The sequence below is a fragment of the Pelecanus crispus genome, chromosome 5 (genome assembly GCF_030463565.1).
Source record: "Pelecanus crispus isolate bPelCri1 chromosome 5, bPelCri1.pri, whole genome shotgun sequence".
NCBI lineage: Eukaryota > Metazoa > Chordata > Aves > Pelecaniformes > Pelecanidae > Pelecanus > Pelecanus crispus.
The window spans coordinates 59,317,421-59,330,258 of NC_134647.1; the positions used below are offsets into that span (position 1 = coordinate 59,317,421).

Sequence of the window (12,838 nt, forward strand, 5' to 3'; positions counted from 1 at the left end):
TTTATACTCACTTCACACTAGAGCTAGACAGCAACAGGACAGTCATCTAACCCAACATGGGCTTGTAAAGATCACTCTCTGCCTTTACCTAGAAATTTTATATAACACACAGGCTTCTAGTAAAGAGCTGGAACAATCATAGTTAATATTAAATCATTCTTTCTGGAACTTTGTAGCATTTTATTACTGATGTTATAGGTAGTAATCACATTTTATTAGGGCATTCACTGATTCTTAAAGTTATGTGCATTTACTTTTAAAACCACATCGGCTGTTACATGCTGCTTTTTGACAGCAGTCTTGCACAGGAGGTTTCCCACTGTTCGCAGCAACCCATCTGGAGAGTCCAAATCCTTCTCTACCTATGTAATGATTTTGAAACCATGCATGCATTCAGGAGTAAAAATTAGCCTCTGGAGTGCACTTGTCTTATAAAACTTTGATTTGGGGCGATTTGCTTCACTATAGCATAAGAAAATGGAGTAACAACTCAAGCTATATGTCTGCAATGACTTGTGAGTGATCTTCTAACTACATTTGAAAGAAAGTTCAACCATCCCTTGAACCTGTATGCTTCAGGCTGAACAATTCAGACAGATGTTTAATCACTTCATATTCACTAGGAAATGGCTATTCAATGGCCGTAGAATTTAAAAGTGGCACTGTGAGATGAATGCTTCATGTTATTTCTATATTGGCATTCCCTTTTAGAAGCATAAGTAAAAACAATTCAGCTGCATCCAACATGATTTTATCACATAAATTTCAATCATCATATTTTTTTTTAATCATTAGATACCCTTTTAAATTTTTAGTAGCAGAAAATCCCAAAGCTATAGTGCAAGTTAATGCACATGAGAAGCAATGAAAAAGGATTCTTCAACTTCTCAGAAAGCGAGGTGTAGACTGGGTAAAAGGTGAGTGCATTGTTTAACTGAATCTGAAGCAATAATTATAAGGAAAATATTTAACTTAGAGCAACACAAGAAAAACACGACCCCAAAACTTTTAACAGGTAATTCATCAAGTGTCAGGCTGAAAATACCTCTTCAGAAGAAAAACTGCAATAAATCTGCAGTTGTTGGTTACAGTATGCTAAATATTGTGAAACACTTTCCTAAAAGAAAGACACAGTGTGGTTTTGATAAGATTAAGGTGCATTTCAGCAAAGCATACACATTATTCTTCATTTTACTGTTTGGCAATTTCAACCTTCTTCAGAGAAAACAAAAGTTTATAATGATTAACATTCTGTGCTGTGGGAAGCATACACTCTACAACAATACTACTCTTGTGTCGCACTAGCCTTCCTCATCTATAACATCAGCACAAATAGTTTTTCAGATGAGTAACCAGCATTTCTGAGATAAGTCCTTCCTTTAACTACAATTGATAATGCATGATTGTGTATTGTGGTGTCAACAGAAACCTCAACGAGCCTGACAAACTTCCACTGAGTCCCCTACCAAAAGCTCAGGGCCCGGCTGAGTGAGATCCTGGGGTTTAGCAGACAAATGTGACACTCCCACACCCAACTGCTGACCATCTTTTTGTCCCATGAAGAGATAGTGCATCACCACAGTGCTCAGGATTAGACCTTTACACTTCAAATTGAGAGTCTATTTCCTCCACTCCTGCAAATGTCCTACGTAGCTTGCGTTATATTGGTAAGATAAATTACGCAAACTAATAGTTGCATCTAAGTGTATTCTTATGGATGCCTGTTTTCTAATCCTTGTTAGCAGAGAACTCAGAAAAGTGATTTAAACTCACCTTATAATTCCAGTTTACAGTGGAGGAACTTGGGCATGCCGCCAGGGAATTCTGTGTTCAAACCTGTATTCAGATATTTAACAGTATGAAGTTCACTGTGCAGGTGAGCAATACCACATGAATCTTTCACAGTCGACACAAAGAAGTGGCACAGTTCCACCAGGCTCCATGGTTCTGTTAAACCCCCGGGAAAAAAGGTCAATGGACTTGGTGGAGGGGGCGCATCTCTTTGCCTCTCTCTTTTCACAAATCTGGGGTGTTTTTAAGTTTTAAATGGGGAATACTATTTTGTAGTGAAATTGAAGAGTAAGCTAATGTAGGGAGCACAGTGACCCTCCCATGCTTGGGGCATAGACTCTCCTACTGCGCTGGCACCCACCTTCATCCATTCCTATCTCAAGACACACAAACTCCTCCTGACCCAGTCATACAGCAGTTCTGCTCTGGTGCTTTACTGAGATCTGGGATGGCCAATGGCTGGGACAACAAGGGGAGCATGCAGGCTGCAGCCAGCCCTTCCCAAGCACTATGGCAAATAGGCTGTGCAAGTAGTGATTCCCTCCTGGGGCAGGGAAGAAAGAGAGAGAGAGAGAGCATGCCAAAGGTTTCTTTCACAAAGGTCACAATACTGAAATATTGTCAATTAATACTGTTACTGTGCACATTTCTACCATAAGGTCACTGAAGATATGTTTCCAGGTCAACACGGGAAGGACAAAATCTTAAAACCTTATCAGAATATACTGCATTGCATCCTGCCATCTGTCTGTACACAGAACACCTGTCAGTGGATATTGCATGGGCAAATTGACTGTGCAGTGTCTCATTCCCCATGTCTACATGCTTACCTATCAGCATTCCAGATGCTGGGAGACCCTTTTTGTATAACGAGTTATGCTCTTGCGTTGGTTTATTCTGGCTAGCTTGGTAGTTGGTAGGCAGCACAGTGGGATGGCACTGGGTGGTTGTGGCAATGGCCATTTGTCTTCCAGCCTATGACTTGGGCAATATGCTACCAGTAGTCTGAACAGCATGAGATACAAGGTTATGGATGACTCCAAATTCTGACGTGCTTCTTTGTCCTCACTGTAAGCATAGGTAAATAGGATTTTGGTATCGGAAATAGGATTTACCTATTGCCATGTATTAATGCTATCAGAAAGCTATCCCATGCTCCACTTTTGTATCCTTACTGTTTGAGAGAGTAGACAATACACATGCCCACTTTCACCTCTGGGGCTTCTCCTGCCCGTGCTGGCAACAAATGACATCCTCTGCTTCTCTAAGACAAAGTACTTGCTCCTCCTCTGCCCCAGCAGCATCACTCACTGTCACGCAAACCCTTTAAGTCTGCATCTCACCCAATCTCATCATCCTCACTTTCAAGGTTCTACATGACATCCAGCTTCCCTTGTCTTCTCTCACCACACTGCCTCCCCATTCCCCTCCTTTAAACCCCCCTCCTAAACACTGTCTTTACTTCCCTTGTCACTTAGCAGCAATTTTAGTGCGATGTTTTACTCCTTTCATACTCGCAACATTATTACTCTTTCATGCTACCCTGTGTGCTGGAAACGATCTCCTATTTCGAGTCACACACCCTCCCTAAGCTTCCTCCACATCTTTCCTTAAAAGCCATTTCTTCAGCAACAATTTCTAGTTATGCTATTCCCAGTGTGTCTTCATCTGAATGCCACCGGCCAGAGAGGAACTAAATTTAACCATCTGGGCACAGTATTTACTCACGCTTTTGCTCGAGGCTAGATAGCTGTCAAATGGGTATCTCATTTGACAGCTTGCTTAGGTAAGACATGGGTTACATTATCCTTGTGTCAATGTTCTGTTATGGCAGGGAGCAGCTGCAAATTTGGGGAGTGTTCTTGCAGCAGCCGGTTGTTGGCCGTATGATGTTCAATTTTTATTTATAAGAATTCCCAGTAGTTGGGACAAAGGGAACTGTTTTCTTGTTGTTGTTAAAACATTGATAATACTCTTAAAGATCTCCACAAACTGAAAAACCTCAAAGGTTAGCCAGTAGTACAAGTTTATGAGCTTGTTTCTAATTCAGTATATACCATGATTAAAAATGATGTTGATTATACAGAAGTCCCAGACTGGAGCTAAGTTATCTTGCTGACAGGATGTTATCTTTTCTCCTGCTTACCCTGTTAATGGCAGACTAGCAGGCTTTGGCTTTGGAGTCAGAAGACTGAAGTCCACAAGGTGCTTTTCCTTCAGAGGGCCTTCGTCTTCAGAACTCACTCTCCACTTCGGCCACCAAAACTGAAGCCTCTTTGCCTTCAGGATCAGTTTAAGGCACATACTTGTTTTGGTGAAAGGCTGATTTTTTCATTTTGCCAGATAATACGCTTCTGCAACTCATTTATTGACTTGCCACGGAAACACAAAGGTGTTTGTGCTCTGGCTGAAGTTACATACGTCATAAAGTTTACTAGCTCATTCTAACATAAGTGATGTGTTACCATTTTTGTTCAGAGTGATCTCTGTTGTTTTCTATTTTTCATTTTGTATGCATTAGCAGAGATAAAGTATGTGGTTTTCCTCATCTACATGCCTTTCGGAAGTAGGCTGGAATCGATTACTTGCCCTACATTTTAGTAATCCATGACCCTCCTTAAAGCCATCTCTGTTTCTTCCTAGTGCAAACTGTGAAGCATTCTGCTGCCCTGCCAGCTTTCTTTAAATGGCAAAAGCAGCTGGATCTAATAGTCTTCTGAAGGCAATACAGTGTTTCAGATGTGTATTGTTCTTTTTATGCTATCCACTTTATAGGCTTTCACTGGTTAAATATCAGTGAATACAGAGGAGCAGATTTTGTGCACCACTAGCAGATGTTCGCTGTTGCTAGTTTTATGAGTCTTGTAGAACAGCAGGAACAGACTACGTGCAAAACATTTTTTTTTGTGATTTTGCCATCTCATACTGTTCTCACAGCACTGGCTTGGTAATGACATGATAAAGCTTGGGAGGTAAGCTTTGATTGCAGGCTAGCTGCTGTTGGGGCCTTCAGAAAGCCAGACCTGTAAAGTGTAGTTCATTTTCAAAAGCCTGTGGCTGAGACAGATGGGTTAGCTGGAAATATGTCATTTATAATATATTCAAATGCTTGACCTCTTATTCAAGTATTAGTTGTTATGACATGGATGCTGAATGTTTAAACTGTCTCACAGTTTGTTTTGTTCAGATGTAAGCTGTGATACCTTCGTGTGAAATGCTAATTTTGGATTAAATTATCATGTTAGCATGATTTATTCAATTTTTGTAACACCTTGTTGTACAGAGGAGAAAATGATCACAAAACACTTTCACGTAAAAAGCAAGAGTACTAGAATCTGTAAATGTCAAACATTTTCTTCAAATAATGCCTTATTTTAAACCTGGCCCATGTTTTGGTAGGGAGTGTATCAATGTGGTAATTTACTGTGCTCTCTTGAGCTAACAAGTCACTTGGTTGAAATGGTTTTGTAGTCAAATACATGTTGTGGGCAGAAGAAGACATCTTTAATACAGAATCAGCCTTGCTCTGTGATCTGAACAGAAATGAATTATCATAGGCACAGACAGCATAGGGATGGAGCAAGGTTGAGTTTGTGATAGCACTAGCTTTACTTTGACTTAGTAATATATCCATCTACAGAGTCCACACCTCTTTCTTTCCTCCACCTCTATTGCCAATGGATATGTAGCTTATAGGAGTTATCTGAGCATACATGTATTAACTGTGACTGTAGCCAGAACAGCAACTGTGAAAAAAGATTATTTTTAATACTGGAAAGCCAAAGCATGCAAGACATTTGAAATACTGGAACTGAGAGTGTTTGCACAATACTAATTCAGCCTTTTTTGTCTATGCATTAAAATCTGTTATAACACAAACGCAGATTGAAGATAAAATACGAATAGGACAGACAATGTTAGTACAAGTATTAACTAGTTCTGCAGTGCTTGATTTTGCAACCTTAAGCTATTATTTTGGCATAGATGTTTGGATATAGCTTTCCTTGTTGTTGGTTTGGTTTTTTTTAAAAAAAGAGCAAAGGGGGAGGATAAAAATAAAATTAAAAAAAAAAACCAAACCCAAAACTCCATGAAAATTATATCATCCTCTAGGTAAAGTGGTAGTGGAGGGAATGAGTTGTGCAGCTTTTCAGCACAGACACCTGCTGCAATCATGGAGCAGGTAAAAGCAAGAACCGAGTATCCTAGTGCAGGCTGTGCGGGAGAACATTATCTGCTGCACATGGGTTCTTCTGCCCTTTTCTCCCCACTGGCTTTATGCTAACCTGCTCCCTTTCTCCCCTGATTTCATTTGCTTGCACAGTCCAATAAGAGGGAGTAATTTGAGACAGATACCTAAGCGGGGGGAAAGTGGGACAGGAACAGTTGGGAGAAGACTATGAGTGGGAAGGAGGGAAGTTAAGATGAATGAAGGAGGCAAACAGAGACTTTGATGTTTAAGATGTTAAAAGTCTGAGCTATATGGCAAGTGACTGGAAAGAGGGAGACAATACTAGGTAACTTTCACAGGTGACACTACAAAAATCAATTAGTAACGAACATTACTTCCTTCTCTAACACAGAAACAGAAAACAAACTTGAAAGAATACAGTTTAAAAATTCATTAGGTCATAGCTGATAAAATTTGAAAACATGTATTGCATTATCTAATTCAACTCATGCATGATTGCTCCTTATAATGTGGTTTCCTGTGCATTATCAAATCTAGTTCTAAAGTGATTGAAATTAGAACCCCTGAAAAACAATTGTAATAGTTCCATGTCTTAGCAATTCTAGGCATTTCTCCACTTTAAATATTCGCTTTGTGAATTTCTTTTTTACTTCTCCTAATTTATAGCCTTTTAATTTGTTCAGCAGTTGCTATCTCTGCGGGTTCTTAGAGTTCTTTTAACTATATACATGCTATTACCACATCCGCACCAGACACTTAATTGTAGCAAGGCTAATATATGCACCTCTAAACTCTTTCAGGGCACATGTCTGAAGTCAAAGACTTTGTTTGATTTTAGGAAAAAATCAGTAAGTTCACTAAGAACATGTCAAGAGGATATTGGTGCTTACCGTGACTTAAATTCATAGTTTGCCTTCCACTAATTTGTGATTTTTTTTCTCCTATTTCCATGGAAATCTTAATTATTTTTCATTCTTTAAAATGAATAAAACTGAATGCAATCCAGTGGCAATAGGAGTCAGTTTAGTGACATACTTTTTTGTCCTATAACAGGTACATCCCAGATAACACAGCACAAAAATTTAATGTAGGTTGCTTGTGCTGAGTGCCCACTATGTTCCTTCTATTACCAAATGCAGTCAGTGATGTCTCACTGCTCACTACTGCTCTGTACACAGCACTTTCTTATCCTACTGGTGACACCTGAAGCTGCTCAGCTTCTGTTTATGAAGAAGTTTTCTTCTTTTTTCATAGTACCACAACCATTCTTACAGGGAGTGTTTACCTCTCTCTTCACTTTTTCCTTTGCAAGGGACCTACCCCTGACTTGGGCTTGTTGCAGCAATAATGCTCTTGAATCTGCAGATTCCATACTATTTCCAGAAGCTGAGGTTCGAGGATGGGGAGTGTGGGAAAGTTCACATTAGCGTTATTTCTGCTATTCTTGGTTTGGGTAAAAATAGTATCCCATTTCCATAAGCATTTCATAAATATACCATTACTATTACTTTGCATAACAATGCCGGAGTTCTGCTTTCCTAGAATGTAGTCAGTAGTAAATATTCTATACATTTTATGGATAAGGGTTTCAGCAGTGCCCTGTTTATTCAGCTGAGTATAGCAATTTTGCAGATGAATAATTTTTGATAGCATTTCTGTTCTCATGTCATTAACCAGATGCTTGAAGAAGGACTGACTCTGTAGTGTGATGTAAGACTTACTTCCAGAGTGATGCCACCACTGTTCGTGTTTGCTTTACAGGTTGATGACCAAATGAAGTTGCTTCAGAACTGCTGGAGTGAACTCTTAATTCTAGATCACATTTACCGGCAAGTGGTACATGGGAAAGAAGGCTCCATCCTTCTGGTTACCGGGCAACAAGTGAGTATGTGGGCTCAGAGAAGTATTGATGGCTTTTTAATAATCATTTTCAAAAAAGCAGGAGTTTAACTAGGTCAGAAGCACTCCTGTGTTCTCAGAGGTTCTTCACAAATAATGTAGATAAAATGACTTGTGCACTCTGTTCCTAACTCTGCTGATTACAGTTAAACTTATAAAAGCAGATATAATCATAAGCACTTTGCTTTTCAAATATACTTGTATACTCCAGTGATTGAAAAATAGCAGATGAGAAGTGTTTCTCGAGAAGTTATATTTCCTTGGGGATAAAATGGTTTCTGAGAGCAACAACAACAAAACTCCCAAACCTGATGCTTTAGGTCTAAGCAATTATAGCTTATTTTCCCTTCAGAATTGTGGTTTATTCAAAAGAATCACTAGCTGGGTCAGAAACCTAGAGAACCTGCAGCTGCTACCTCAGAAATATCTTGCTTTTAGAGAAGCATGCACATGTGTGAGAAACTGGGGTGCTGAGACATCTAATCCCAGGAAAATTATTCAGTCCATAGCCTATAAATGCAGGTACTGTCAGGAGCTGTCTCAGGGTATGCACCCTGCAGTTTCTGCACAGCTTTCCAAGGGTTATTTTTCTTCAGGTGTCAGATGCATAGATCTCCCAAAATGCAAGAGCAATAATGTGGCAAATACTAGGAAAACTGAGAAAACACAAAGGACAGAGACATTTTTGTCTCCCTCATACTTTCCAAAGCACAAAGAACTTGACAGTAAAATAAGAACCTTATTCCTAAGATTCTTTTTCTGGTTTTAACAGAAAAAAACCCACAGTATTAAAGAGAAGCAAAGTATGCTTGTACATGATGTTCCTGATTCAAAGTGAAAAAAACTGATGGCCCATTGGTGTTTAAGTAGCTGCAAACTGAACTGCCTCAATTTATACACACATGGGAAAGAGCTCCTTTTTCTAAGATACATCATTTGTGTCTGCACCTTGTGGAATCTGCTTATAGATTTGGTTATAATTTTAAAACTGTAGCCATTTCTTAACACTAAGAACAAGTGTTTATAAGAATCAGAAGGAGAAATAACTGTTTGCATTTATGATTAAAAGGTGTACAGTAGAAGGGAGAAATGATCAACTTGTCCAAGAAAAGAATTGGGCAAATTCAAATTCTACCTGCGGAACTGACTCCTGCACTAGCTGAGATAAAGTTGCACTCCCTAATTGTATGAGCAAAAGTTAGTTTCATTACTCTTGATTTGTATTGGTGCTATTGAGAAAATGACTGATCTCCTTTCCATTTCACCATCTGCAAAACACGGACAATTGTACCAGCAATTATTTTATTTACCACACAGGGTGCTTGCTTATTCCTTTGTTTATAAAGCTGTAAGTATATTGACAGTTTTCTGTTCCTGAGAGAACTGCTAATTTAGTGTCTCATTTGTTATGGGATTAGCTAGTTTTTAAAGGTACTAAGTCCCACTGAAATCAGAGACATCTAAATACCCTTAAATTCTAGCCATTGTCCCCATTTTTCCACAGTAATAATTCTTACCTCATTAGCCACTGTTACCTTTTCTTGAAAAAAAACCCCAGCTGTACATGATCTCAAGGCGAAGCAGAGCATTTCATCACTGTTGGACAACAGGTAGCAGGATGCTTATTAAATGTACTGCTTGCAAATCATCAGCTGGTTTTGGAAGTTGTGTATTTCCAGGAAGAATTATAGTCTCCAACTAATTAAAACCTGGCTAAATTGGACTGATTGCACCCATTTTTGCCCCAGGTTTGTCAAATAGATTTAATACATCCTCCTTTCAACCCAATTTCGCTTTCCTATGCCAAAGTTTGTCATTTTGAAGTCGGTGCAAGCACCCCGGAGTCTCCCATCATCATCTTTACATTCCTCTTCACACTTAGGTGGTTGGAGAGCAAGGACCCATATTATGAGAACACCAAATAAGAACACTACAGTCAGTCCCTTTCCTTATGGATGGACTTCTTCCCATTTCACACTTGCTAACGGCTGGAGAACATACACCCATGTATGCACCACAGATTCTCCTTGAGAAATAAGGAGACACCAGACCTGAAGTAAACATGCAGTCTCTGGCTGCTGTTTTTGAAACTGGAAAGAATCTGAAATCTACATGTAATGCCACTGTACTGTCCTGATTTCATTCAGCTCTGGTCACTGTCACCCTAGATTAAAAGCCAGATTGCTTACAGGAGTGGGCACAGCTGCACGGACTGCGCTTGCTCTCGCTGGGCTGTGCATGGCACACATGCTCAAGGAAAGACTGCTGGTAGCTGAGGTATTGCAGAAATGCCACTACTATGCCAGTACATAAGTTGTATGCAATTTGTCATTCAAAAGCATTTACTTTAAACCATCATCTTACTAAATGATTTTCATGGGTGAAAATCATTCATTGAAGAACCTCTTTCATTTAGATGGACAAAGCTCGGTAAGCTAAGCAGAAGGTTTAAAATATCTAGAATTGCCAAAGCCACAAATCTTAAAATCCAGGCGGGAAGGGATTTTAAGGAGTCTCTCATCCAACCCCCTGCTCAAACCAGGTTTCTTGGGTCTTTGTCCAGTTGGACTTTGAACCCCCCCCAAGGACGGAAACTGCACAACCTTCCTGCGCAACCAAGCACCACTGCCTGACCATCTTCATGGGGAGAAAGTTTTTCCTTAGTTCAGGTCTAAATCTCTTATTTTTTTCAACTTGCACCCGATGCTGGTCACTCTCCTCCTCCCTGTGCCCTGCTGCAAAGCACAGAGCCTGGGAGACCTTGTTAGTAAAGACTGAGGCAAAGGCGGCACTGAGTACCTCAGCCTGGTCTGTGTTTGCTGCCACTGAATCACCAGCTGAATCCAGCAGCAGTCCCATATTTTCCTTGTTCATCCCCTAACTAGCAACTTGACATCCCTTGCAAGTCTCAACTCTAGCTGAACACTGGCTTTTTTAACATCATCCCTACATGCCTGGACAGTGCTTCTAAGTTACTTGTTCTGAGCCATTCCTGGCTTCAGCTACTGCATACTGCCTTTTTGCATTGTAGCTCAGTTGTGAGTTGCTTGTTTAGCCAAGCTGATCCAATACAACTGCCTCTTTTCCTAAGTGTCAAGATGGACCATCTTGGCAGCATCAACTCAGTCTGTTGTGACTCTAAGATGCAAGGCCAGTTCAAAAATATTTATGAAAGGATAATTATGACTGTGTTTGTCTCCTCTGTATTAACTGTAAAATAATTCTGGAAATTCACACTTCTAGTCCCAGGCATTATGAGTCTTTGCTATTGCACTAAATGCTGCATACTTTCTGGTTGCTGCCCTGATTCTTTCCGTTCATCCAGTAGAGAAAGGGAAATAACCATGCCACCATCTCATAAAAATCGATTAAGGTGTGGAAAGCACTCTGACACTTCTGATGAAAAGTGCACTAGATGTTTTTATTTACTGCTACCAGCAAAGCACTGTGAGCAAAATTACAGTCAATCATCTGGCTTTCAAAGATATTAACTTTAAACTGAGGACCTGAGCTAGATAGCCTAGTTTATTACCTGAGAGATCATGATTATTGTCACAAGTTAGCAAATTTAAGACCTCAGAAGCCTCGCTCCTTGCTTTCCTTAATATATCCCTCCATAAAAGCTACTCATAAACACAGTCCTTTTTACAGTCGCAATCAAGGGGGAAGCTGTAAGAGGGGAACTTATCACCACTTAATTAGAACATACCTGCTTTCTCCACTTAGGCTGCACAGCCTCTGTTCCTCAGACACAAAAGTCAAACTTTATCCAGCTCCCCAGGACCATACCACTGTCAGTTCTATACTAGATATCTAAAATGGACTAGTAGTTAGAAACACACTTGATAATTTTCAAACGCATTGGCTCATACCCCATTACCTTAGGGCATTCCTATCACATTTCCATACATCTGCATTTCCCTCAAGCCGTTGGCTTATAAGTTTTACCCAGTGTCAATCCACTGTTCCCACTTTGATGGGGAAAAAGTGCAGTCAGCAATAAAGTAGTAAGCATTGGCCCTTGCAGAAAAAAAAGACTGTGTTTTATTTTATTTTGTTATTTATTTGGTTGGAGTTTCATAAATGAAGCTCCTTTCTTGTGTATGTGTTTCAAGAAAGCACTTTTTTCAGTTCATTACAATTCCTCAGCAGTTCCTCAGAAACAAGTTCTTCCCTATGCTGCACGCTTCATTTTCTGCACTAAGTACTGCCCCTCAGCAGTAGCAATTACCATTTCAAAAGGAAATAAAGTAGCACAAATGCATTTTACAACTCTCCAAATTTCATAATAGAAAACAGCTAAGGAGTGATTTGCAATGTGGTAGTTAATTGTAAATCATTGCCAATATGATCTCCACACGCCAAGTTTTGTAGGCTTGCCATGTGGCATGTAATTTTAACAGACCATTTCTAATTATGGAACTTTAATTCCTCCAACTTGAGCACTTCCCTTTTGTATCTTCTACACCAGCAATACGCTGCCAGCTTCCAAGATCCAGCACACACAGGGCAGATACTAAAGCTCTGTACAGAATATCGTTGTTCATGGATTTTCATGCAGCAGTCAACACACAACACATGAATTGTAGCCTCGGCTGCCCAGACACAAATTGCTCATTTTGTTCATACCTACACTCTACTCATTGTTGCCAAATCTTCCCTCTGCTGAGTTTGGTCAAAGCCTTTCAGATTACAAAGGCCGTCCAAAACTATGCCTAAATCTGAGATGGTTTTGAGATTCTTGAAACTCCTGATTTAGTTAATGTCATCACACAAATACATCTTTCCACCTGGATTTGTATTCTAAAGTATAGCACCAGAGAAGAGCATGACAGATAACCAAGATCTTCACAGTGTTGTGTTTGGAAGCAAATCAAAATTTAACTTCAATTTAGATCAGAATTTTGTGGCTTGAACCTCTGCCTAGATGGGATACTTTGTAGATCTTTCAGCTGT

General features: G+C 39.7%; 1 protein-coding gene across 1 annotated transcript in view; it reads left to right on the forward strand.

Annotated features, from left to right (window-relative positions):
- The window catches only part of NR5A2 (nuclear receptor subfamily 5 group A member 2), a 97,082-nt gene that overhangs the window by 47,292 nt on the left and 36,952 nt on the right, over positions 1–12,838 (forward strand). The window contains exon 6 of the mRNA XM_075710976.1: positions 7,745–7,864. Coding sequence (XP_075567091.1) covers positions 7,745–7,864 — 120 coding nt within the window. The remainder of the gene's footprint in view (positions 1–7,744; positions 7,865–12,838) is intronic.